Source organism: Thunnus albacares, chromosome 14 (assembly GCF_914725855.1).
Source record: "Thunnus albacares chromosome 14, fThuAlb1.1, whole genome shotgun sequence".
NCBI classification, from domain to species: Eukaryota; Metazoa; Chordata; class Actinopteri; order Scombriformes; family Scombridae; genus Thunnus; species Thunnus albacares.
In genome coordinates, this window is record NC_058119.1 from 9,246,716 (window position 1) to 9,274,659 (window position 27,944).

The window sequence follows — 27,944 nt, forward strand, 5'->3', positions numbered from 1 at the left end:
ACATTTCGAAATGAAGATGAAAATAGACACGGGCTTGTATTCAGCCTCTGAGTGCATTTCCTCTAATCCTGTGATTTCTCATACAGCCATAAGTGATGAAAATAGGTCTGTTTCTGAGAAGAACACAGCTCCCAGTGGTACAATGTTTATAATTAAGTGTGATTTTCAATGTCAGAATCAGACCACAGGAAAAAGAAGGCTGTTTCCTGTTGTCTCTGCTCTGTTTTTCATTCGTGCCATCCTTCCTTTACTGGTTTCACAGAGAAATATGCAGATTAGCTGTTGGAAAGACTTGCAATTAAATTATTTTAAATGTTTATTAATTCCACATGAATTTACTGCCTGTTTAATTGCTCGGTTGAATTAATTCAACAGTTGGGTAAAGTGCAGAGTGAATTTGAATGAGCTCCTGAATCCCGCTGGAAAGCATTGAATAAAAGGCCACTTGCAGACAGCGGTGAGCTCAGTGTCCAGTCCTGCTCTGTAAAAAAAAAAAACACCTCTCGGGAGAGTTGACTTCACTGACTCAATGACCAGAACTGACATGCAGTCGCTCACACATAACTGAGGTGTCAGTTTCTGAGCAGAAACCTCTGAGGATGTGCAATGTGTGAATACAACAACAACATCCAAAAAAAAAAAGAAACTCCATTTGCATTCATTAGTGGTGTCTGTGACGCTGGTTGAAATGATGCGAAAGGAAAATCTATCTAACCATTGGAGGGTCTATGATTCTCTCATGGTTCAGAGAGTTTGTAGCTACATGTACCTGTCAGAAAACATAACAACTCAGCAGGGAATCAAATAAACAAATCCACATCTCAGACCCAAATCCCCTGCAACACACACACACACAGCTAAAAAATCATTCATTCACATCTTCAATTATGAAATGGAACCAGTGGAACTTTCTAATAATGGGGTGAGACAACATCACATGCATTTCCATCTCATTTTAAGATGCTAAATGCTTGTTTTTTCCCCTTTCTTTCTTTTTTGTTTGCTTTCTTCATTATTGTAGAGGAAATAAATCAATTTCTAATGGAAACAAGTTAATTTATGTAACCCGCTGGCACATTTTCTACTACTTTATTTATTTATTCAATGTAGAAATGTTGCCTGAAAAAAAGACTGACAAGAGACAATCCAATCGCACTTTGTTTGTTATTTTCTCTCTTATTGGAATGCATGGAAATGCATGGAGAAAAGATAGATTAAATAATATATAATATTATCATACTAATAACATACAATATCAGTGACCAAACTGCAGAGACAAAAGATTGTACACTGCATGGTGCTTCATTTTACATCAGGAAACATCTCACCCTGCAATATCTGCCTGCTGAAAACCATCTGGGTTTTTCTCTTTGGCCATTTTATAAGCAGTGCTGCCACACGGGGCACAGTGTGGTGCAAGCACAGATTCAATTATGAGGTAGGGGTGTTTGGCAGGAAGGTGTGTGTGTGCCAGGCTCTGTCTGTATGCTGCCTGAAGCTGATAGATGTGGAGACTTCTGGCCTGGCAAGTGGTTTGCAACCTGGCAGTAATGTGAGAAAGGCCCATTGTGCTACGGTGGAAAAACCCTGAGCACTCAGCTGTGTTTACAGCCCAGAGCACCAGGACTGCAGACACACCCCCGAAGATCCCTCAGCAGCCCCCTGCTCCAAAAACACAGGGCAGAATCAAATGGAGACAAAGCAACAGCATCCAACCTTCCCCCGCCATGTCCTCCGTGAGGCTGTCTCCCAATTAGCCACACCGCCGCTGCCGAGGTGAGATAACAATAGAAGCCCATGTATCCCCTAAAGACCTCACTAGAGGACCTTTATTACCGTATTGATATCTCCTACATGTCACCACTGCCCTCACTTGCTTGGCAGAATGCCCGCACATTTTCTATGAGGGAAAATCACCAGAGGGGCTGTAACTCAATACAAGAAGAAAACAGCAGGACACAACATTAGGCTGAATGGTACATGCTGTAATTAGTGAGACACTGTAAGGAATAAATATAAAATATGGTACAGCAGGTTCAAGCTGCACAGTACATTAAAAAACTGATTAATAGGTGAAAGTACAAAAAGTCAAGATTCTGAACTGACATAAAATAAAATAAAATACAACACAATCTGCAATCAGTGGCAAATAAAATAAAACACAAACAGCAGTTGCAAATACTTTTTTTCTGTGCTTCAACATTTCCTACATGCATAAAACACAATTTGAATATTGTGACAGATGTTTTTTTTTTAAATTATAAAGCATCCATCTTTGCATATTCTCCTTCAGTGATGGAGCACTACTTAAAGGCCAGGCAGGAAAAAAAAATCTATATATTGCATTTTCCACACATAGAAAACAATAAAGTGTTCAAGTTAGCTCACATTCTGTAGCACCACACATGAGATATTTCATGGACAAAATTACATGTAATTGAAGTCCAGTCGTACTGAAAATACATGAAAGTGGCCAGATGACCTAAGAATTAAGCAGTTAGTTTATGTGCAAGACTGTTACCAGTAAAAGATATTTAGATTGTCCACTTGGTCCTCGGCAAATATTCAAACAGACAGACAGTTGTAGTGCTGAGCGAAATGTAATAAATAGTTGTTAAATCATAACAACTAACAAACTTTCAGTTATTAAAAAAAGATCACCTTAAGTTGGTCAAGTTTTAACTAAAAAAAAAAATTCACCTAATTGTTCATCACTAGTAAGACATGACATGAAAACTTGTATCCAAAAACAGCTTCATTGAAAAAATAATCACTATGTCGACTCAGTGGCCTACAGTAAGGCACTCTTTAGATCTCAGAGATTTGCATTAAAGTGTCTCAAAGTCTCATGTATTCTATTTATACCAAAATCCTCCATATATGTTTTTTCCATTTCTAGTTGGACAAAATGTTACACAGACTGTTGAAGGCTTTGTGCTGGAAACTTTCAGCAGTACCACAGAGGCTGGTTGTAAAGCGCTTTGAGTGAGGCTTTACAGTAAATGGATATGGGGTCACTCCTACTGAAAAGCCGAGGTCAGGCTCTCAGAGAGCCGGTCTTTGTGTGAGTGGTCATAAAACACTACAGGCATCCATTTCAAATGTCCCAGCTGTCACTGAAGTACTGGTCCTCTTCTTCCTCCTCCTCTTCCTCCTCTTCTTTCTCAATCCCATTTTCCATGAGGTCATCATCTTGTAATTCAGTCGCTTCCTCTTCCTCCTCTTTTTCCTCTTTGAGCTGTGCGAGCATGGTTTGTAAAGTGGCTTTTACTTCCTGAACTTCCTTTTCTAGCGACTGTGCGGCGCAAGTTAAGGAAAAATATGATGCTGCGAACATAAGCAAACCCAGAGTCACACATTTGCATTAACATGTAAATAAAAAAGCATGCCAGCAGACAAATATCAGGGCAAGTGTGACACTTGTGGCCCTCGATGGTTAATGGTAATAGCAGAGGACAGCCATAACCTGATGAAGTCATCAATCTCCAATTTGGCCAAGTCATACCCAATTTAACCCCATCCAATTCACTATTCATGAGCTCATCTCATCTGTGAAGCGGGGTGGCAGTGTGGGGACCCAAGCAAACAGACTGCCCAGCTAAATTATTCATAAACCATCAATGAAACGGGATAGAGGCTGTCATCATAGGGGGATTGTTTAACCTGCTTAGAAACTCAAATTAATCGTGTGAGTGTCCGGCTTAAGTGGCAAATCAAAGGGATGGCTTTGATGGCAGATGGGGCCTGATGGCTCGTTTTACTGTCTGAATGGACACAGATTGTCCTCATTTATAATTAACCAACCGTTAAAGAGCTTTTCATGAATACTGCAGGAGGTTCGATGAGACTTTTAAGGCAACATGGTCCAAATGGGACCAAGAAGTCCAGAATTATGTCAAAAGCCCTTAAACTAACCACAGAGGTTCTGTGTCTGTGTGTTGTCCATCCACCTCCTTTTATCAAGAGAGGATATTCAATTAAGACCCTCAGAGATTGAAGGTTTGATCTTCCAGTCACTATGGCAACAGTAGCGTCATCCCGAGCTCAGTTTCTGTTCAATTTTTGCAACCACACAACAATATTGCCCTGTATCTTCAGTGTCCTCAAATGTCCCCGGTGCGTTTGCATGAGTGCACTGACTTCAAAAAGCTGAGATGAATGACATGTAAGGACACAAAAACAGAGAGGTGGAGAGAAGCGGGGCCAATCTGTGTCTATCTCTGACTGCCAGTCTGCATTGATATCATGCAAACAGTGGAAGAGCCTGTACTGACCCCTGACAGCACGGCGGGGGACATGCATCTCTAATCAGATGTGAAAACAGTCCGGCCACACTTCAACAGAGTGAAGTGAGAGTGAGAGTGAAGGGCACACTGTGTAACACACTGCTTTTGGACATCCAAAGCTAAAGCTAAATAAACCTCTTCATCAGTTTGGACAGATTGTTAAAGTATTTCTGGCAGCTCGTATTCAGAGAAGAGAAATGAGGCATGACAGCAAATAAAAAAAAATAAAAAACAGCAGGTTAGGTAGCAAATTATCTTCATCCCCGTGTTGGAATATCGCCTTTTCTATCTGTCTTAATAAGCTCACAGTGTAGAGGGGAAAAGTGGAGCGAGAAAAACACACTAATCTATTTCCAATCAGCTTTCTAATTAGCGCGGAAAATGATGTATTGTGACCTGTAATCAGCTTCAACAGTTTCATTTGAGTCATTATCATGGATATTGTAATTTCCTCCAAGCCAGTTCCAGCAAGTGGAAGTGGGCAGACGGAACCGGAGAAGGAAGGGAGGGTCAGCGGGAGGATGGACATTAAGATATGACGGGAACGGAGTCATTACGGTGACATTCCTCTATCTACCGCAGCGCTGCCGCAACACTGCCGCAGCGCTGCCCCTGTCTGCCTACTTTAATCTCAGCTCGTGGTGACTGGCAGCCCACATCAACAGCCCTCTAATAACCTCGCCTGGACTTTTACCATTTCATTTTCCAGTTGGCACATCCAGCCTGTCAAGAAAAATCCTCTCATCCCAGTTTATCTTCAATTCCCTCCCTGAATGGACCCATAATGTCAGATAAGACAGGTCGAGATTTTTTTTTTCTTCGAAAAGGTAGAGTCACAGGAAGCTAACATCAGTCAGCCTAAAGGTAGTTTGGATGTGTACTTTTGTGACTTGGGAGGCCTTGAAGAAACTAGGTCCCAGAGATGGATGGAGACAGAAACACACACACACACACACACATATACTGTTCATGATATATGTATATTTAGAGTGGAGTGAAAGGATATCAGTGAGGGCCTGATCCCGGTTCAGTATGGCCGTCTGTAATTCATCTTCCAAGGTCATTAGTCTGTCACTGATCAGCTCACAGCGCTCTGTCAGCTCTGCAGCCTCGGCCTCGCTGCACACATCCTGGCAGGAAAAGGAAACAAGGAATGAAATGAGGGGTAAAGAAAGGAAGTAAGGATCCAAAAATAAAAACAGCAGTGGTTCAAATATCTGGCTCTGATACCGAAAATGAATAAAGACAAAAGTCTATCTGACAATAAGAACAGGCAAACCACCAGGAAAAATAAACAACTTCATCATTAACATTGTTGAGCAAGATGACATGTTGTTGCTTGTAATGAGGGTAAACTCAACACTAAAAATAAATGGGTAAAAGTTCACTTGAATACCTTTTAACATGCATGCATAACTCAATCCCACAGTGTAATGTAAGGCTGCATTCAGACCGACATTACTCAAGTCTTTGTACCAACACAAAGGGTTTTGGTAAAAAAAAAAAAATTAGAAATTAGAAATTAGAATTATAAATCGCTGTACAGTGTTTTGGCATCAGATAAGTTCTTTAACTTGTGGATCTATTACTCAAACTGGACTTTACTGATCATATTTCTTCATCTCATCGATACATGAAGAGCCAACACACCCATACTAATGCAGCCCCTTGCATTAAGGTAGGTCATCAATACAGCAAGTTTCTCTGCAAACACCTTTTGTGACTACAGCTAAACTATAAGCTAATAAGTTGATAAACAGTTTTCATACTGAATCACAATATATTCAATGTGTTATGACCATGCTTTTAAGCACAGACAATGCCAATAGTGAAGCATAATGACTGCAGTTTGTAGCTATCAGTGATGACCTATCAGCGTTGGTTGTATTTCTCTCTCTTTCTTTAACAAATATAACGATACATTATGATACAGTATCTTTTCCTTAAGTATGAGTTTGATTAATCACCTCAGCTACAAGGATATTGGATATTGGACTTAAGGGAGCAAGTGTAAATGGTTGGGGTGAGGGCGGGGGTGGGAGGGGTACCTTTCACAACTGTAATCATTTGAATAATGCAGCTGTCATACGCTTGTATACATGTTTATTTCCAATACATGCTGCAAACAAATGTATGATGGGTTTAATGGAAAATCCATAAAAATTGCTGAACAAAAGAAGAGGGCATAAGTGCAAATCATAAAATGATTTTGTTCAGTGCAAAAGGGTACATCACACTTCTTGACTTGAGTTGTTTTCTTCTCTCTTTATTTTTAGTTTTGATTATGTCTCCAAATGTGCTCTTAAGACCATGACTCACAGCTCAACAGAACTTGCAGAACTTATTTTATCCAGAATGTGTCTTTTACTTTAAATCCTCCATACTGTTTTGAACTAGATATAGCCAAAATATGAAGCTGCCAAAATCTTTGTTTGGCAAGGCTCCAAGGTCATAATGTGTACAATAAACCCCACGGAGCAATGTGCTGCAGATCACCTGATGATGCTGTGAGGACGAGTGTGTACTGGAGGATGATGGGGATGTCAGGTTGGCGGAGGAGCAAAGTGCAGTAGGGCAGAGCAGAGCTGGCCATAATTAGAACAGGCCCCTTTGCAGACGCCGTGTCCCAGTTTCTTCATACTTATCAGGCATAGAGAACACAAACACACGCGCGAGAGTACACAGACGTACTTCAAGCAAATAGACACACACTCGTGTGCACACAGACTGAGTGCTCTTGTCAAACAACACATAGAAAGTCTAATCTGACTCATAGCTGCAGGTAGAAAATATCAACTCCCTGCAGCTCAGAGGTGTTAGAACAATCACTGGAAAGTCATATATCTGGTCTCTGTCCTGGAATAGCACTCCTTCTCCAGATGATGTAATGCTCCAAAAGAAATGTACAACAACAACAGGCCTGAGGCGTGACAATATGTGTAAGTCATCCCTGAAGCAATTAAGGAATTAAGTAAAATTTAAAGTGAGAACTGCCCGCAGGACAAAAGATTTAAAGACAAAATCTTTGTTTTTGTGTGTGTGACACAATTAAATGAACAATCATCAACACATATCTGTCCTTAGGCGTCATCTGGTGGGATCCCTGTCCGCCTGTGTCAAGCCAGTCAACCTATAGAATTACTGAGCTGTTTGTTTTTAGACTGCCAAGATTAGGAGCGTCTTAAACAGATAAGAGCCCTGTGTTTGTGTAGCTGATTGATTCCATACCTTAAAGCATCTGTCAGCCTTTGTAAAGTCAATAAAACCACAGGATAGAAAACAAAAGCTCACTGCACCAAGTGACACTGTTGAAGACATCCCTGACAGTTTGTTAGCAACTTTGTACTCAACCCTTTAAAAAATCTATTACAACTATTCAAGAGCTCTTATTTTGTTCCTGGTGGTGATCAAAACAAAACAAATTACTTTCTCTGCCACCTCTGCCTTTGACAAACAAGGAAACATGGGAAATGACATTTCAACAACATGTCAATTTGCATAATAGAGTCCCAAGCATACATATATTGGCATGTTGGTTCCTGATGCACATTAGTGCTAATGTGAGAGGCAATATAATAAGAGGCAAAGTAAGCAAAGCAGACTGCAGAAGCATGTTGTATTTAGAATTCAATATTCAGACCCATGTATGCACTGGTATGGTTATTTAAGCAATAATGAGTTAAAGGCAGCAGGTAATTGTGCATGTTCCCATGGGTGCTGTTTGGCCTGACACTTTGCGCCCGGTGGGCAAGACAAAGAACCAATATTGCACCGGCATTACACTCACAGTCATAATTGCTTTTACAAACAATAAAGTGGCTAAATTCATTTTGAACTCAAAAGGAAACTAACTAGCTTATGATTAACTAGTCAGCCTGTTATTGCTGGTGCTCGCTTAGTAAGTTAATGGGTCCACACTTAGAAACATTTAACACTATCTGTTTCCAAGATCATCTACAAGATTTTCTACAAATATGAGCGGGTAGCTGTAATTGTGACCCAATTCAATCTAGCATACTAATTAGAAGATTTTTTTATTAGTATGCAGTGTGACCTGTGATAAAACCAATAGACTCAAAAAAGTCAGACTAAAAATGCTGCATTTGGTATGCTGTTCACCGACACTTGAGTCCCACAGGGAAATGCACAAAGGAAATGGAGGAGCTATCATCACAACTTGAGCTGTGTCCCACATCCATACTACATACTAATGTAAGCAGGTTTTGAGTATGTGAGTAGGTTTTGTTGAATATGATACTGGAAAAGTGACAAAAGTGAAAAAAAAGATTTAATACTTTTATATAATCTTTTTGCTTTCCAAAATATTACCTGGAACTGTCTTACTACCATCCACAATTTACAATGTTTACAATGTCAGCTGTGAGTGGGTCCTCCATTTCATTTGTGCATTGCATTGTGGGAGAATAGTGTCCATCAACAAGTGTTTTTCATTATGCATGATGACTGCATACTGCATTTTTGAATATACTTAATTTCATCGATTTCCCATTTACCATTAGAATTAGTATGTACTACATAGCTTGGATTTTTATTTATATGTATCTTTAGTTTTTGAGTGAGCTGTTGGCATACACTCTGGTCCCACAATGCAATGCACAAAGAAAATGGAGAAGCTGCTCACAGCTGTGAAAAAACATAACAAAATGGTGGTGAAAAATACTTAAAAAACAAGAGAATAAATAGTAAAACTTGAAAATCATTTTGCTGTCTCTGTCACTCCAGAGTCGCAGTTTGATTGATGTCCTATGGCAAGTATTGTACTATTTCCTGTTGGTACAGTATGTTATTTTGAAGATTGGTATAGAGGACTTACTGCATACAGTCATGTGTTGAATAGAACTGGGGTGAAACAGTAAAGAAAGTATTGGGGAAAAGTATTTCAAATTATGTAAAAAACCTTTGAAAAATCTTTTATTTTCTCTTATTTCCTGTATACTAACTGCAAAAACAGTATACTATGAGAATAACTAGTTAATTAACATGTAGTATGTGACTGGAACACAGCAATCATCTCACTTCTGTTAGGACTGGTTAACAAAAACTACCTGATTATCAAATCCAATCAAAAGAATTCAGCATTTAATAATCTCCTTTTTTCTTTGTTTGCTGCTGTGGGTCAGTATGAAGAGGGGGATATAAGGACCTTGAGAGGATAAAAGTACAATTAGTAGAGATTAGAAGAAAATCGAGTAGCACTAAAACACACACGCACATACACCAATCAATCTCCATTGTGGCAGCAGGGCAGCAGCTTGGCAGCAGCTAAGTGGAAATCATTTACTTAAAGTCATTATGGAAAGGAGAAAGAGGTCAGACTCTTTGCGAGGCTGAGAATCCAGCTCTTCCACAAAGCTATCACAACACCATCAAGATAAAGATACGATACCATTTAGCAGCCATCATATTATTTGACTCAGTGATGCATCATACCTTATTGTGATTGAACCATTATATGTCAGCTAGTTTTTCAATACTGTGATTCAGAATTGCATAGTTCAGATATACAAGTCACTGACCTATCCACCTTGTGTGTGAATGTAAATTGACGGAGCTAAATTAAATTACTGTTGCTACACTGACCTGTTCTCGCATGCAGTGCACATGTACAGTTTAAATGAATAGTGGCGGATTTACCACTTAAACTCCTTTTTTGAAACAATGGGTCCTTGATTTCAGACAGTGGGAGACAAAAGCAGGCTCATTCTGCCGGCTGAAGGGCTCTGTAGCTAGCTGTAAAGCTAATGTTAGCATTAATCCTGTGAAAAGGTTTTAAATGCCCTTGATAGCTACATACTGTATATATTATGCTAAATGGCTAAAGCTGCATGTCCCAGACAAAAAGTCAGCATCACTATTTGATGATCCATTTAGAAGACTTGACTCATATAGTATGTTTAATTTTAACAAAATCCTGTTTGGCTGCTTAACTTACATATTTGGACAGGCAAGATAAAGTTTATGCTTTATTGTTTGTATTTTTAAACAGTATATGTTTTCATTTTTTAGTGTTACAGGAAAAAAGTCTTTTAGGATCAGGACTAACCAGTGTGTTTGGCAGTAACACAGTAACAGTTGGCTGGGGTTGGAGTGTGAACTTCTCAAATCCAATAAGGAGTTACACAGTGTTGCTAAAACTGTGATATAGTAGCATCCAGGGGAAATAATACACAGCAGATATGATATTGTACACTGTTTTACATAACTGTTATTTTACATAACAGGTTTTGTTTTTTCACGTAACATGTAAACTCACAAAGAGCTAATGCTCTTTGGTCTTTGAAGGTGTGGCACCTGGCTGCAGCAACATGGCAGTCTTCATGGTGGAGATTACGTGTGGGGGCAACCACAATGGTCATCCATACACAGGAAGTCATGTGATGACATGTGGCAGAAGTTTTTTTCTTTGCCGCATTTGTTACATTCTGTGGTACATAGGCTCAAAAGGACGACAGGAACCTTGTCCTTAATTGACAGTGAATCTAGGCATGTTGGAGTGTCTGTGTTTTTTCCCACTGCAACTGGATTGTAGGTCATAGTTTGAGAGAGAGGCTAACATCCCAAACTCAACCTCAATCCATTTTCTTTTATAACTGTCGTTCTTAATCTGTGATCAACGTTAATGTTTGTTAAAAAGTGAGACATAAAAGACTGAAACCAGAGTAGTGAAAGCTTCAGAGCTGCAGATTAATGTCCACGGTATCAAAATCACTTATCACTATTACATGTGGAGCAAATGTTCAGTTGTCCACATACTTTTGGCCAGGCAAGGTATTCACAGCCTGGTAAACAGGAAAGAGTAAACAGGAATACTGTTACTTAAAAGTGGGTAATAGCAATTCAGTTTTAAAGAGTTATACAATAGGCCTACAGTATATGTTCTTGTATTGTCATTGGTAAGTTTGCACATTTGACAAAGCAGAATGTTTTAAAAAATCATTTCAACATTTCTTAATGACTTCCTCTCTACAGATGACCATTGCGACTGTCATCCACCATGTCGCTGCAGCCAGGTTTTCTTGCTGTGAAGTCACATTGGGTTAGCCTACTATGGTAAGCTACTTAGCCTGAAATGCTATTACAGCTTACATTAGAGAACACGAACTTGCTGTTTAATATGCTTTAACTCTTCTGTTTTTAGTTGTCCTTCAAACCTTGCTGGGTATCTCACCATGTGAAGCACTCACAGTGACGTACCTCACCCAGAATTCAGAGAACCTAAGGTTACCCTGGTAACCAAATGTTTTGGAAAGGTAATTTTTTAAAAGACCACCCCCAAACTCTTTAAATGCACAATATCTATTTACAGTCCAATGTTAACCACTTCAACATGGAGAAATCCAAAACCTGTCTAGTCATGGTTTCTAAGCTAAAATCGGACAATCGCTGTTCAGGTGAGGGGTTTAGTGAACTGTCGATTAGAACTTGTGCAAGAAGGTTTGAATTTATCCAGTGATGAGCAGCTTATATACAGCTGTTAAATGTTTATAAACAGTTGTGATGAAGTAATTTTGTTCTCTGAGTCATGCTCTGAGATATTTAACAGTCTATTAAGGGTTTGAGTGTTTGGTAACTATATTATTATAGTCTGTTCATGTAATATGTACACATGCAGAGAAATTCCAGAGTGAAACCAGGATTAGACATATACATTATCAGACTTGACATCCCTTAATACAGGTGTCTTTGTGCCGTCTAGGTACCAGGCATGAATGTGTATAAATGTATGAATTTAAAGCAGGAACGTGCTGAAAGGAGAATACATGCTCAGCAACTCTTGGATAAATAAAGGTTTTAAAAGGCAAAGTGCAAACTCAGACAGTCTGCCAAGGCTTCTCATATAGATCAGTATTGATCAGGTAGTCAGACAGGTGACAGAGGTCATGTTTAAGTTAAGGTCAGCTAATGGATTGTTCTGTGTCCCAGTAAGCCCAACGTCAATGAAACTGACACTTTAATTACACTGATAACATTCAACCATATTGTGACAGTATTAGTGTTACCAACCTCTGGGTGATTATCTTCCATGCAGAACAAAAACTCCTCCAATTTCTGCAACAAAAGAGAAACATTTGTTGAGGCCACACAGCCATAAACCTGCTCATGAATGATTGAAAATGCAATTATGTTGGCTGTGTACTGTATGTGTGCAGCATCATCATAATGAGAGGAGGTTGTAATTATTCATCACCAAAACTGACAAGGAGAAAATAGATTAACTGGCTCATCTGTACTTCAGCTTCCTTTGTTAGTATTCAAAGTGTATAATTGTACATTCTTCACACAAGGAAGGAGGTAATTACTGTACCTTTTGGACGCTAACATTGTTTGTGACTTTAGGGTACATACATAAGAAGGCAGAGCAACAACAAGTAATTATCAGCAAAGTTTTAATTATTATTTTATTAAAAATGTTATTGAAATTTGTGCAACATCCTTCTTTGATTTATTCTCAAGTAACCCTACGTTTACTTGGGTTCAACCACCTAACTCTTCATTTCATATCTAATATTAATTCTTTTAAAAGTTGCGATTTTGCACTGGTCACACCAACTGGATGTCTTTGCTTTCTCCAATTGCATCACTCTCCCAGTAACATATAATCTATCACATGCCGTAGATTGCAAAGGTTTTCTGGCATCCAACTGATCTTCCATTGTCTGTAGCCTTGAAGTGAAAACACTCATATCTACCGAACTAGCTTTGAAATTACAGGATATTTTTGACACATGGGTCCTTGAATACACAGAAAATTAAAGTAGAAAATTCTGTGTAACCTCAGACATGCAGGAGGACATTAAATGGCTGCGAAATACCCCCCCCCCCCCCCCCCCCCCACTCCTCTACAGGTTATGAAAAACATGTTAGCTGGTTAGTTGGGGTATCGATGTATTGTCATTCATGCTAAATGTTGCAAAAAGCATTTACAGTATTAAAGATGTGTGCATTAAATAAATTACAGTTGTGTTTTTGCTTTGCTTCTCTTTATATATCCAGGAATACGTTCAAAAATCTAAAATCAACTAAATGTATTTGTTGCAAACACATCATGAAATACTATTTTTCTATCTAGGACTAAGGTGTTTCTATATTAGAGGACAGAGTAAACAATGTGCACAGAATGGAGACAGAAGAGAGAAATGGTTGGCTATCTCACCTTTTTGTTCCTGCAGAAATGTTAGGAGGGGCCGGGCTTTAGGAGGAGAAAGAAAAGCAGAGAGAAACAAAGGGAAAGCAGAAAATAGATCCATGCAGTTCATATAATGCGGTCAGGCAGGGCAGGGAAAGAAGACATCAGTCAAGTGTATATTTATGGTTGGCTGTGAGAGTCGTTAAAAGACGTTGCAACACGGCGGGAGAATAAAACATGACAATGAAAATCCGCAGCTTCCAGTTTGAATGAGTGTAAGTGGAAAATCTGCCAACAGCTCCAGTAAAGAGGCACCCATTTATGTTTATGGGGCATCACTGACAAACATGTGTCAATGGCTATAGTCCGGTCAGTCCATGCTGAAATAAGTAAATTGAAAAGAATCAACTGCTGCTGAAAAACAGCAAACATTATGTTAAATCACAATCTCTGAGCCAAACTAACAAAGTATAGTCTCACAGAAACAAGTCTGGCAAATGTACTATTTTTTTTTATTAATGCTGGCTCTGTTGGCTTTGTTCCTATCTCAGACAAGGCTGTCAGACTACGTGGGTGGAGGAAGGTGTGAGAGGAGGAGAGAATGAGTCGGGCTCAGCCCTGGGGCGGTGGACCTCAACTCACTGTGGGATAGACCAGCACAAAGCACTCACACGAACACACACACATGCACACACACGCATTCTCACTAAACGCCGAAACAGACTCTTAAAACTGCACTCTGCAATCTGTAGAACGAAACTCTTCAAGGAAGCCAAAATGTTTCCAAATGGTTGCCTCCCTCGCCCACATTTTCCTCATTTGGAAATACCTTCGAGCAAACGTGCTAATAGACTGGTGCTCATCTCACTGTGGTTGACAGACTTTTATATTCTGACAACAGCTTGAATGTACGCACTGAATGTGTCCTTTCCAGTCAAGTAGTAAGACTGACCAAGCAGGCAGACTATTTGAGGCTCACACCGCGGTAAAAAAGAAAAGAAAAAAAAGAAACAGCAAGTGAATGTGAAGAACAAGCTGTTCTAGTGTGACCTTTCAGAGGCAAAGATGGGCTATGTGTAGAAAATATGTAAGACCTCAGCACTGGAATGCCTCAAAAGGGCATCTTTTATATTCAAGATACTCTAAATCTCAGCCTGCACATATCAATCTGTTATGTACTCCAGCATGCATGCATGCATGCAAAGACATTATATGAATAATAAATCATGTGTTGTTAACAAGGCATCTACTGTTGTGTTACCTTAGTGAACTCTGAGTTCTGTAAGTTGGCCTCAGGACACCAGCGCCCGCCTAAAGCAGTCAACATGGCGCAGTCTTCTTCCTCTTTGGTGCACGGCTGGGTTGAGGGATATACTGCTGCGGTGGGAAGATCTTCGATGTCTGCTCCACTGCAGCTGGGAGTTCGCAGCTGGAGGCTTCGTAAGAAGAGGTGACATGCCTCAAGGTCAGCTTCCCAGATCCACTCCAAACCTGGACAGCCAAAGCTACAGAGAGGAACAGACATGTGAGAGATGTCACCAGATGCAATGTGATACACTATTATCACAGTGACACAACACCGTACTGTACAATGTGATACAAAACAATGTCATGCAATCTGTTAGCATGTATCACAATACAGTATATTAAAAATGACTATATTCTCACTACAATGTAATACAACGGTTTAAGATTTATAAAAAAATTTCCAGTCACATTTTGTAACTTAAATATAATTTATTACTACACATTTGACACAAGAAAATATACAGGACCATAAATTGTATATACATACTTGATATATTATGTATAAAATTACTCTTTTATATATATATATATTGACTCTTCTTGCCAGACAATAGATGAGAGAATCTATACCACTCATGTCTGTGTGTTTAGTAGGCTATGGAGCTAGAACATGGATGTATAATAAGAGCTGGATAAGGCTCCGCTGCTCAGCCTTGCATCCAGTTGCTCCCAGTGGTCACTCGCGGTATTGCAGCAAAAAATTCCCCTGCGGCCCAGAGAGCATTTTCCCCATAGACCACCAGTGTAAAAGAGATGTCTGTAAAACTGTTCACAGGACACCGCACACTGCAAACAAGGTCAATTATGACGCTTTCTATTATGATTTTTTGATCCATGGAGGTTTTGTATTTGTAAAACTTTCCTCGAGTAGAGAAAATCGATTTAAAAATCCATGATGTCATTACAATGTAAAGTCTATGGGCTGAGTGGGAACTCGCAAGCAGGACCAGTGGGAGAAACACTACTGCACATATTCAGTGGGCCACATTACGCAATAATATGAGCCAGGCGAGCAGCTCTTATTGGACTGAATGGGCGCCCTTTTTGGTCTGGTATACAGCTCTTATAATACATCCATGAGCTAGAACCTGGATGCAATTAGCTTGGCTTAGCATAAAGATTGGACACAGAAAGAAACAGTATGTAACACCCCATAAAACCACAGCTTGTCCTTTTATTTATATGTATGAATTAAACAAACAAACAATTGTGTTAATAGTGAGCTTTAGATGTGTAATGAGGTGTATTTTTCACTTTTGGAGCAAGCCAAACGAGCTGTTTCCCCCTGCTTCCAGCCTTTATGCTAAGCTAGTCACGTGCTAGCTGAAACTCAATACTTATAGTTGCAATAACTCATTTTTTTGGTAATGGGGTCAGAGGAAAGAAGTTGGGAGTACAATACTGATATCAATTATCACCTTTAATGTTGATATGTTAGACATGTTTGGAAAAAGTTACCTATTTACACATCTAGCAGACATGGAGCAACATAAACTTTCATTTGGAGTCATGTTTCATTTCAGGTTACCTGATGAATGTAAGAATTCACTCTGTGTTTGGCTCTGCTTTATAATATTTGTCTTTGTAACTAAAATGGACTGCATTTATATAGCATCTTTCTAGTCTTCCAACCATTCAAAGCGCTTTACACTACATGCAAACATTCACTCATTCACACATGCACACTGATGGCAGAAGCTGCCATGCAAGGTGCCAAGTTTCTAATGTTCATTCACACACACATTTGGGAGCAATTAGGGGCTTTTTGGGGTCCACCTCTGAGCCACAGCCACCCGTGGCTCTTTTCTGATCTGTAACAACAGCTAAAAATGCTCAACTATGTTCACTAGCTAGTCGCCAACTTTGTAGTTTTGCTGGTAGCATACAGTGGATTTTTCATTGAAAACAGCTGCTTGCACTTAAAAATGACACTGATGGGAGCAGTGGGAGTGAACAACAACAGTTAAGTTGTGGTCAGAAAACCTTAACAATGAGCTGAAAGATGCTATAACGCTCTGTAGAGCTGAGTAGAACTGCAGATTGGGTGATAATTTTGAAGTTTGAAATACAGTTCGCAAAATGCCAAATGATTCCATAAAGTTCCTGTAAACACTTTTGTTACATTTATCAGGAATCATTCATATGTACATGTGTAAACACTAAGAAATAGCTTAAGTGTTAGGCTACAAAATGCTAAACGTACAGTATTTTTTTTTTAAACAAAATGTGTAGACGTCATATTCAAACTTATATTAGCAAAATAGGACATACAAAATGATGGCAAAACTAAAATTACACTGTGAATTGCTACATGATTATAAAGTACAGTGGTTGTATAAGGCACAGTAAAGGACATCTTTAATAACATCTATGGGATAAAGCACTGACAAAAGTGCGACAAGGGGAAAATGAAACATTCAAAGATTGTATTTCCATTGACAAAATATAATGAGAGTGAATGTCCTCCTGGTAGGCTGCCCTTTTCTTCAAAGAGCTGCAGCAGAGAGAGAAAAAAGACCCTGGATGTGTTCATCTCTGCTGGGGTCACTGAGTAGGAGTTCAGGGTGAGGACAAGAAGATTCTTTTTTGTTTATCTACTCATTGAGTTACAATCAGTCATTCTCCTTTACTCTCCTTCGCCCTGACAATGTGACAGCAAAGATGCAAGCTCTGAGTGTAAAAAAAGAAGAGAGCAATTAAAGCATCTCTATTTGATTGAATATATTATTCAGAAAATGAGCAATATAGTAACGGATCAGAGGAAGCAACTGTCCATTGCACTTACTTAGTTTGTGAAAGCTAGTGCCATCACAGCAGCAAATACAATATTTTCACTTATCAAACAGAACCTTGTCTAGCTTTTATCACTACAGATGCATGTTTATCATCTGCTCTACAGTAACATCAGACACTTTATGGTATCTGGTACTTCATCACGGTGATGGAACCTCTCAGGGGGTGAGAGTATTGATGTTGAATTATAAGCAGGTCTTTTGACTTTCAAAAAAAGGTTTTCCATTTCTTTAAAATGAAAAAACTCCTTGACTGATTTACATTTGAGACCTCTGACCTTTAAAATATTTATTCCCCTTCGTCTTTCAGTGACCTTTAGATAAATCATTCCCAAATAAGTCTGGTCCCAGGTGACATTTTAGGAACCAAATCTATTGATCTTGTTAGAAGTTCTACCTCTTATACTTTTACACCACACACACACACACACACACACACACAAAAAGCAAAACCTGCCACACTAAACAGCATAAATATTTCAAAGTTAAAAAGAAAAAAAAACCTGTTTCTGCTTTACTGATCAATAACAGCCTTGTTTCCAGGAATCCATCCTTGTGCAAAAAACAAACTAAAGCTGACAGGGACAAAGATGTGGGTTTTATACATATGAGATGCTTCAAACATCTTAAAGGGAGAAATGTCCTCCATCTCTCTGCCCGAGCATATTTCCAACCCAGGAGGAGATTCACTGTCACAAACACTAATTCTCACATTGAGTGATTCAGAATGATAAAAACACAACAATTTCATACTCTAAGCACAAATATACTTACTTATAAGCCTCTATAATATATTCTGTATTTTCACCTAGAGTGTGCCTCCCTACCGCGCAGTTAGATTAGAGAAATTGCTCATTTTCCATAATATGTAAACAAACTCAAAAGCAAAAATGCGCCTAGACAATATTGTTTAATCTCTCCCTCTGTTCCTTCTTCTCTCGCAGTGATGAGGCCCTCCTGAAAATTGAATGCCACTTGTTTTCCAGTCCATCTACTGCCTGAAAAGGCTGCCAACCTCTGTACGCTGCCAATGCATGCCTCTCAGCCGTTCTCTAACCTTCATTTGGCACACAGACAATAGAATAATTGCTCGGCCCAGCCCCCTGCCCTCACCAATTCAGTACTCAACGCCGCTGCTTCTGAATTCTGCTATAGTGGGGACGCACCCAGTGAGCCATGCCATTGTTATTTGTCTCTTCTGAAGTGGAGAGGGACACACACACACACACACACACACACAGATATGGGTGGGCACACACAGTTTAACTTGCACACACACATGCCCATAAATCATTCTCTGTGGGGATTCAGTGTTGTACAATCATAAATTCCTCTAAAATGTCAAAGCCGGCTTCATTTATCACAAAAGCTCCTCTTCAATGACAACCACCAAATCAACAACTGAAAATTCAGACAACATGTCAGCTCCTAAGCATCCCTGTGATGGTGGCGTCCTGGTGCCCGTCGGTATGAACTCTTTACCCGGGGGTTAATTGGTGGCAGCCGCTCGGCCTGCCATCTGACAGTGACAGGGTGTGGGCGTGCTGCTCTGCTGATGGCCCAGTAATAAGAAGGAGAGACAGGCAAGCACACTCCTTCTACAGTCGCTCAGCCCCCCTGTGGGACTGCTGACTGACAGGATTGCTCTTTCTCCTAAAGGCATTACGTACGCACACAGACAACTACCGAGGAAGGATTATAAATCTAACTGTTGGACAGAGAAGCAGTGGTCTGGTCCTGCTGGTACCAGTAGGCTCAGTTAGACCTCTCCAAAGTGAATAGGCAAATGGCAATATTCTGGATATTTTGTCATGCCCAGCTTTAGGCCATATGCTCAGCTGCATCTTTAGGTCTCATAAGAACAGTCAGACTATGAAAAACAGCTACTATCTTCAATCACAATGGGACATAACGCTAATAAGGATCAACTCTTCAGTGAATTAGTCTCATGAATAAAATAAAATGAGTGCCTCTTGTGTTGAGGATCCCTAAAATCCATAAACAAAATGAGAATTCACACATTATCATGAAAAAAAGGAGATGGGACAACTGCTGGCACTGCTGTGCTGCAACAACTCAAATAACACCAGCTGTGGAGAGGTGCTAATACTGGTAATATGGTGAAATACAAGGCGGTGACTATTTGATGAGGTGTGATGGATGCTGGATATAGTGAACTGTTTGTAAGATGGGTTTTCATCTAAGCAACCAGGGTGCCTCTGTTTTACACAATTTATACTTTACTGACAAGATTCAGTGTATCAAAAATGATAATAGAGTATTTTCCCACTGTGTTTCCCTGCTTAGATGCTCCAGGCATCTAAGCAATCTTAACCAAGAGAACTGGTTTTGCCTGAGTATTTTAATGACTTCAACCCCATTTGCATTGTAACCATGAAATATTATAAATGGCACCCAAATCTCGATAGAAGAATGGCTAAATGTAGGACAAATATGAGAGGCTTTTCTTAATGAAACATCTACATAATGTATTAAATAACTGTGCTGCTCATCTGAATAAAATGTTTTTTGTTCTGGTGACACACTTACAGCATCTGCGCTGCTCTAACATCCTGTTCTAGTCTTTAGCAAGGAAGAGATAATTGGTTTTTTCAACACCATCCGTCTCCACGGAGACCAGACATCTCACCAGCACTAATCTGCCTCTCTCCTCCCTTCCCACTCCTCCTCCTCCTCCTCCTCCTCCTCCTCCTCTTCTCACCCCCCAACAACACAACACTCCATCAACAGTAATGTACATTAGAGCTGACTGATAAAATTTACAGTGGATGATGGGTGCATGTGTGTATCTGAGTATGTGTGTGTGTGTGTGTGTGCAGCCGCTGTGTGTGTCAACGTTCATATGGGGACAACTGGCCATTCAATCAAACAAAATATGTGTCACTGTGCCAAACTGGAGCTGGAGGAAGCTACTGGTCCTCGCCTGAAGCCAGACCTGTATTTGTGATTTGAACTGGGCTGCCTCTGGTTATAGAAGCTGGTCCAGAATGGAAAGCCAATCAATTAATATAGAACGAGCTGAGCATTAAAATGAGTTTACAGTAGCCAATACCCCTGAGGGTGTCCCTTAATGTGATTTTTCTATCAATAGTGATGTGATTAGATACCACGTGTGATCTATATCATCAACTGTTCATGCAATAAAGAATAGAGTGGTGAAACTGAGCGTTCACTAAAAGATAGGATGATTAAAAGGGGAGATATAAAAGTAGCCTGACTTTGTTGGAGGTCAAGCATTCAATGATGGATTTTTGTTTTATTAGTATTGATAAGGTAAATCTGGGGCTGACAAAGCATGATATATAATTCCTTGGAAAATGTAGAGAGACTTTCTGGATTCATAATCTCAGAAGCTCACATCAGAGGGGATTGAATGAAGGTGTTAGCATCAGAGTGTTTGTAAATATATATTTTGTAGTTGTTTAATAGAAGGGTTTTGTAGTTTTTTCACTGTATTAGCAGGTTTTAATACTCACTGATGTGTTGGCTTTGTGATGATTTTTGCGGTTTATGTAACATTTTGTTGTGCTTTTTTATTTTTAAGGTTTCTGTGTCTGGGGTGCAGCATCCTTTAGGTTGGACATCTTTTAGATTTCATTGGTTGATGTAAAACACCCTGACAAAGGCTCTGTGGTGAAACGCGTTAAGTCAGCTATTGTTGCCATGTTGTTTTTCCACATTTTTCATATAAGATACATGGCACGGACAGGTACTCTCAGAAAAATCAAACAAACCAAACACAAAGTGGCCATCTGCCCTACTGACAGTGAAGGTCCCGAGGCGTGCCTCCCTGCTGGGCACCGAGATCGCAGCCATGTTGCTCCTTGACCACGCAGACAACAGCCTGCGCATCCCTCAACAACAAACAGCCCTGCAGTGTGTGACTGATTCCTGGCTCCCATCCAGAGAGGTGACCCTGCCTCTCCAAGGATGCAACACAGAAAGCTACCCCCTCTCACACACCTCAAACAGACAAGGGTCGGCCAAGCACAGTGTCTCTAACAATATAGGCTTTTCCTGGCTCAAAGTAAGCCCAGGCGGCCTAACCTTTCTCCTCTGAACACTTAAAAAAGAGAGACTAGATGAAAAGCACAGCTCATATGGTGTACACAAAACCAGTACCAGCACTATTCATCTGTAAAACACGAATAGTTCCAAAACGTTGCAGAATAAGACCCGATCTCATCACAGCTGCTCAGCGTTGTCTGTCTGCTGAGGACGAGCTAAGCAGCTAATCTCCATAAGGAAGCACAAACATGCATATGGTGTTGACAGTTGACTGTGTTCCACACCCTCTGCTTGAAAAAGTCAGCCACTCAGCACATCACAATCCTGTTGTGTAACTGTCTGGCTGGCAGAGTGACCACACTGCAACACAACAGACCTGTCCTCTGTGATTTAGGAGCTGAGAGACTCAAATAGAAAGAGATGAAACAGTCAAACAATATATTGTTTTGTCTAAAATTGTTTCCAGAGAGGACGAGAAAAGGTTGAAACTGAGCTCATGTAGCTGTATGAAAAACATAAAGGTATAGAAAATATGTGTGAAGGTGAGAAGAGGAAGACAAATTGCGCAGGTGAGAGACAGAGTGAAATGTGAGAAAGGGGCTGTGGGAGAAAACCGCATAAGAAAAAGGTGTGAGAGCATGAGGTGGTGGGTGAAGTGATGAATTGGGGAGACGGTGCTTTGGTTAGAGGACAATAGAGGTGAGAAAAAAATCCCTGGAGGCTGTTGCTCTCTTTATGTCTCCTCCTTTTTTACCCCTGTGGAATATTGAGCCGTCGTGTCTGTACTAATAAGACAGACAAATGAAGAAATAAGAGACACAGCACAAAACACTCTTACCTGTGCAATCTGTCCTCCAATAGCTCAATATACTTGGTAGTGTTCTCTTTCAGCCGGCTCTCTGTACGGAGAAAGAAGCACAGAGAGAAAACAGCATGTTACTTGCACTTCATTTATTAATTTTATTAACCATGATGGGGTATCCTAGCAACAATCACAGCTCTAATAGCATTAAAACCGGCTTGTCATTAGCTATATTGTGCATGGGCACTGTTAGGGAAGGCAGTAATAATCACAGTTGGTGATGGTATTGTGCTGAGAAACTGTAACAGTACAGTTCAGTACAGACACCAATATACAATTGAGTAAAGATCATTCCCGCTGCTCTAGGAAGGGATAAAATTGGAAACGGCCTGCGGATAAAAGGAGATATTATCATGGCATAGGTCCTTACATCGTGCCAGATTTTCTGTGGGGCATAAAGTTGGAGGGATAGCTTATGTTGCTTCCTGCACCCTTCTGCCAGCAGTGAGCTGTGCCTGAGGAGGCAGACGCAGTCTGGATGGAGAGGAGGGCAATCTGAGCGCCGTTAATGAGCTCATGTATGAAACATGAGAATATGCCCCCCGCAGCAACAGATCTTTAAACACAATGCATTTATATCAAATTGCACCACATTTACAGTATATGTGCACACAAACTGGAACATTCAATATAATCCTCCTATTCCTTAAAAGACACACACATACACAAAGCTGGACTGATATATCTGTTCCCAACATCTGTACAATTCAACAGTCAGTCACAGCGTTTTTCCACACACTCTAGTGCAGTGGTTCCCACCTTGAGAGTCAGGTCATGAAATTATTAACTGGATAAGCAAAAATCAAACATATTCAGCTACACCTATTGTGAATATTTTTTCTGGCTTTCTTTTGTAATTTGTTGCTATTTTCTCATACAATATTGGATCATTTTACCCCTTTAGGCAAGTAAAAAAAAATCAAATTAGCCATTTCTCACAGTTAAATCTTACAGTTTGCAGTTAAATTTACATATCTCAACTGGGTGGTTCGCACACTTTGTTTTTTGCATGAATACACAAAAGAGATATAACGTGTTAATTAGTAGGTTTTAGAGATGCTGATAGGTGGATTTTGTTATCTTTGACAGAGCTAGGCTAACTGTTTCCCCTTGTTTCCATTCTTTATGCTAAGCTAAGCTAAGCAGCTGCAGCCTTATATTTTTAATGGACAGATGTCCATGAGTGGTATTTAACTAATCTAACTCTCGACAAGAAAACGAATATGTGTATTTTCAGAAAATGCTTCAACTGTTTCTTTAAGGGACATGAACCAATAAAAGCTGGGAACCAATGCCCAAGTGGCTTTCTCATATTGACTAAAACTCACACAGAGAAAAAGTAACATAATTGGGTGCTCTGAATCACACTGGGGTTTGAAATATAATTTGTGTCATTGTCTTGATGGTGGTTATTAGACAGCATCAGCTCCAGGATGAGACAGGCTGCGGGCTGGCACAGCAGGGGGAGAAGGAAAATGGCTGAGAGAAAGCTTTGACACACACACACACACACACTTACACACACACATTCCTGTCCATACTTTGAGGAAGAAATGAGATGGAGATAGTCAGGCTATTTATGGGGGTTGCATGTGTGTGTCACAGAGTGAGGGAGAGAGAAAGATCTTGCCTGAGAGTCGTTTCGATTCAAAGTGGCCAAATCTGCTCAATCAGAAGGAAGAGGGAGGCTGCTGGAGTAGCTATCACATATCTGGTGAGTTGATCTGGTGTACGAGGACCAGACAGCTCACTTACCACCCCTTTAATTGCTATGTGAGATCCTATCCTACCTGACAAAGTCTCCCTTGTCGACTTCCATTCATGCCGGCTCCGTTAAGCAGCGTGCAAGGAGATAGCCGCTGAATTATACATGGGGGCATTAAGCCTGACTTTGGATGGCTCAGAGCATGTACAGATGTGAGGTGACAAAGTAGGCTATGCCTTGAACAAGAGCGAGAGCCAGATTTAGAAATAATATACTGTGAGGAATAGAAATAGTCAATATAAGAGGCACATGAAGATGGGAGATGCAGACATGAGTGTATTAACTTAATATTTCTTCCTATGCTGATACTGCTGATGCCGAGGAGAGTCAGTGTGCCATCCTGTCGCCATGCCAACCAGTGGCAAAACTAGTGAGGCTTTTCGGGTGTGACAGATGAAAATAATCTTTTCTTTACAGAATGGGACAAGACATCAAGCAGCAGAGCCTCCTCCTGCGCTGAGTGGAACCACAGCACCGGGTGATATTACCACTTCCTGTAAGTCTGCAGGAGGCTGCTGTCATTGGCAGGCCATGCGAATAAAATCGGCACTAAAAAGCCCATAAAGAAGAGAAGAGCCACTCTGTTATTCCGTGATATAGTATATTTGGTGTTGGAGGAACCTCACAGAGGCGTTCAACATGACCCTGCATTGGAAAATTCATGAGCTCAGTCTTCCTTCACACCAGTGATCTCAGCAGGCGCTAAACATCACTGATTGCTGCCAAGGGCCTCTGCCAAAATCGAAGAGGCCATTCAATTCATAACACAAACACAGGACTGAGATACTATTGAAAGACGGTGAGAATGTGTTACTTGATGTTGCCAAGAGGCCATTCGCTTCAAGGGTCAAAATACTCATTCATTAGCCTAATGAAGAAATAATTACTTGAGCTAAATGGATGTAAAGTTGATAAAAAAATTATGAATCTAATGATTACAATCAGTAGTTCAGACAGATAAAGCAAATGGAGCAGATATATCGCACATTGATGCACAGTTATTGAGCCTGCAGAACTTAACGATGGCAAGGTGTTTGGATTTGCTGCTGCTGCATTATGAGCATTTGAACAGCTCTCTAATTGAAAGTGAATAATGCAGTAATTTCTTCATCGCCTTGTAACAATAAAAGCACCCAACATCTGTGAGGCCTTCGTGTTGTCAAACAAATTAGAGGCGGCTCCGTGCTAACGCAGCACCACCGATATGCGTGTTATAAAAGCCTGCGCATAATAAGGCAGAAGAGAAATTGTGTGTCTTTGTAATTGAGTTGAAGGCACTGACTGTGATTAATGTGTTTAAGCTCAGCTCGGGCTGTTTGAGTGCAACAGCACTGCAGGTAACACAAACACACAGTCAGCATATGCAGACACTCACAATATATGAATGTATCAGAACTTAACAGCAGCCCAGCAGCATAGCTAATGGAGGAAGAGGGACAGGCTGATATCGCAGACAGACACTCAATAACCCATGATACTTTAAGGCTGTGGGATCACAAAGCATAGCAGTACACAGATTGCAGCTGGCACAGCGTAACATATTGTGGGGCTATGCACGAATGCACAACAAAAGGAATCATTTGACAAAAAATCGGCTGTGTGTACAAAATCTGTGCTTGTGTGCAAATATATACTTCAGTTCCGGGTGCTGAATTGCTATGACTGAAATGTTAGACATGCTCACACTGTTATTATGACTCAGTTTGTTTAGAGGAGACTAAAAACTTACTTTGCTGTGGGCTATAAAATAACATTTTCTCTGACGACTGACTCTGGGAAGCACTAAGAAAACCAACAAAGATGGACTCTCCCAAAATGTGCAGTCGTAAAACCTTCCATTAAACTGGCATCTCATTATTTCCTCTGGATCCTTTGGGAAACTCCATCAGCACCAGGCTAATACATTCTCCACAAAAACACATTTCTGAATTTGTCACCTCGCTCCACACAAGAATTCTGTCTGATCAAGACTAAGAGTCTGCAGCCATGCTAGCAGCTCTGTGCTGTATAGCTACAGTGGTGCTTGAAATTAAATGTTAAAGACAGCATGTGAACAATGACAATGCTAACATGCTGATGTTTGGCATGCTTGTTTACAATCTTAAAGGTATAGTAACATATGCTAATTGGTGCTAAGTCTAAGTACAGCTGAGCTCACGGTGATAAAAAAATGTCCTTGTTTTTAACAGAAATTTTGACCAGATGCAGTAAATGAAAAGTCAGGCGATCACCAAAGTTATTACAATTCAAATATGAATTGTAATAATATTCATATTTGAATATGAATATCTGTACCAAATTTCATGGCAATCCATCCTATAGCTCACTTAAAATCACCAATGTCAACCATTGTAGCACTGAAGGAAGAGTCAGGGGATCATCAAATTCATTAGGATTCATCCTCTGGGAACCATGAATGTCTGTGCATAATTTTGTGCCAATCCATCAAATAGATGTTGACATATTTCTCTGGATAGGTGAATATTTAGACCTGTTATTGGCACTAGATGAGAAGTCAGGGGATCAGGTCATTAGGATTCATCCATTCACCATGGATATCTGATTTCATGGCAATCTATCCAATAGTTTTCAAAATATTGGTCTGAACCAAAGTCACAGACCAAATGATTATGTGGCTAAAAACAAACAGCTGTAAACAAATGTTTGGTCTTTACTTTGTTCACAGTGGCCTATCTTTGCCTTTATAAGTGATAAAACTAACACTATGAAACTCATCCCCCTTCTGAGTGGATTTGAAGAAAAGAAATTGATTGATGCTATGGTTGGAGCTACAGTAGTAGCTAGTAGTCAACTTGCATTTGTTTTTGTAGTAATTCTTATGGGGATGGATGCTATGATACATGTGACAAATTCACAATGGAATGACGTCCTCTACTTAATCACAGGAAAAATGAATACTGCTGAAACTTCAGAAACAAAAACCAGGAAACATTCTCCCGGGTCCACTTAACCATTATAGGGCTCTCAATCATTCAGACACACTTTAGGAGAAGAGCTGTCATACGTTCCATCATGTTCTCAACAGAAGCACCCTAAAAGAGGCAGTCATGAATAAATCATATATGTCCTCAGCTTTACTATCGGCACTCCATTAAGAGGAAAATTGCATTTGTTTAATAACACAGAGAGTGACAGTATTTTGATCTGCACTTCAGCTGTTGGACTTGCATGCACGGTCGAGTTTTGCCTGGACAGGCTCCAAAACCTGCCAACGATCAATAAAGCACAAAGATGACAGTGGAGTAGGAGCTGTATGGAAGAAAGAATAGATGGTGGAGATCCGGCAAAAGACAAAAAAACAAATGTGTTGCACTGGAGTCATGTGGTGCTGAATAGCTGGATAAATCAAGAAGAACAAACACTGACGCCGCCACCATCCAGCCTGGACATCTGCTCCCAAGTCGGCTGATGACTCCTCTGCTGCCACAGACCACACTTCACCTGCTGCCACCCAGGTCCATCTCCCCAGATGGTCAGGCATGCACACTCAGGTGTGGCACCCACCCTCGGTGCTTGCTGTCAGCACATCTATGGTCCAGCATGTGGCAGTGCATGGTGGCTGGACTTTCTGTTATCCAGGTGACTGCGTAAAGGACATTACACCCACCGATCTGCAGCTGATTAAGCAACACAACTCTGCGTCTGCAGTCGTTGTTCAGGCTGGCACCAACGACATAAAAAATCAACAGTCGCAGACTCTCAAAGAGGAATTCGTCTGCCTCATGGACTGTCT

At 40.3% G+C, this 27,944-nt stretch overlaps 1 protein-coding gene across 1 annotated transcript in view; it reads right to left on the minus strand.

Moving 5' to 3' along the window:
* Positions 1-1,964: 1,964 nt before the first annotated feature.
* The window catches only part of disc1 (DISC1 scaffold protein), a 50,419-nt gene continuing 24,439 nt past the window's right edge, over positions 1,965-27,944 (minus strand). The window contains exons 10-14 of the mRNA XM_044373346.1: positions 22,402-22,462; positions 14,696-14,939; positions 12,312-12,356; positions 5,293-5,416; positions 1,965-3,297 (exon numbers count right to left, since the gene is read on the minus strand). Coding sequence (XP_044229281.1) covers positions 3,098-3,297; positions 5,293-5,416; positions 12,312-12,356; positions 14,696-14,939; positions 22,402-22,462 — 674 coding nt within the window. The 3' untranslated portion in view covers positions 1,965-3,097. The remainder of the gene's footprint in view (positions 3,298-5,292; positions 5,417-12,311; positions 12,357-14,695; positions 14,940-22,401; positions 22,463-27,944) is intronic.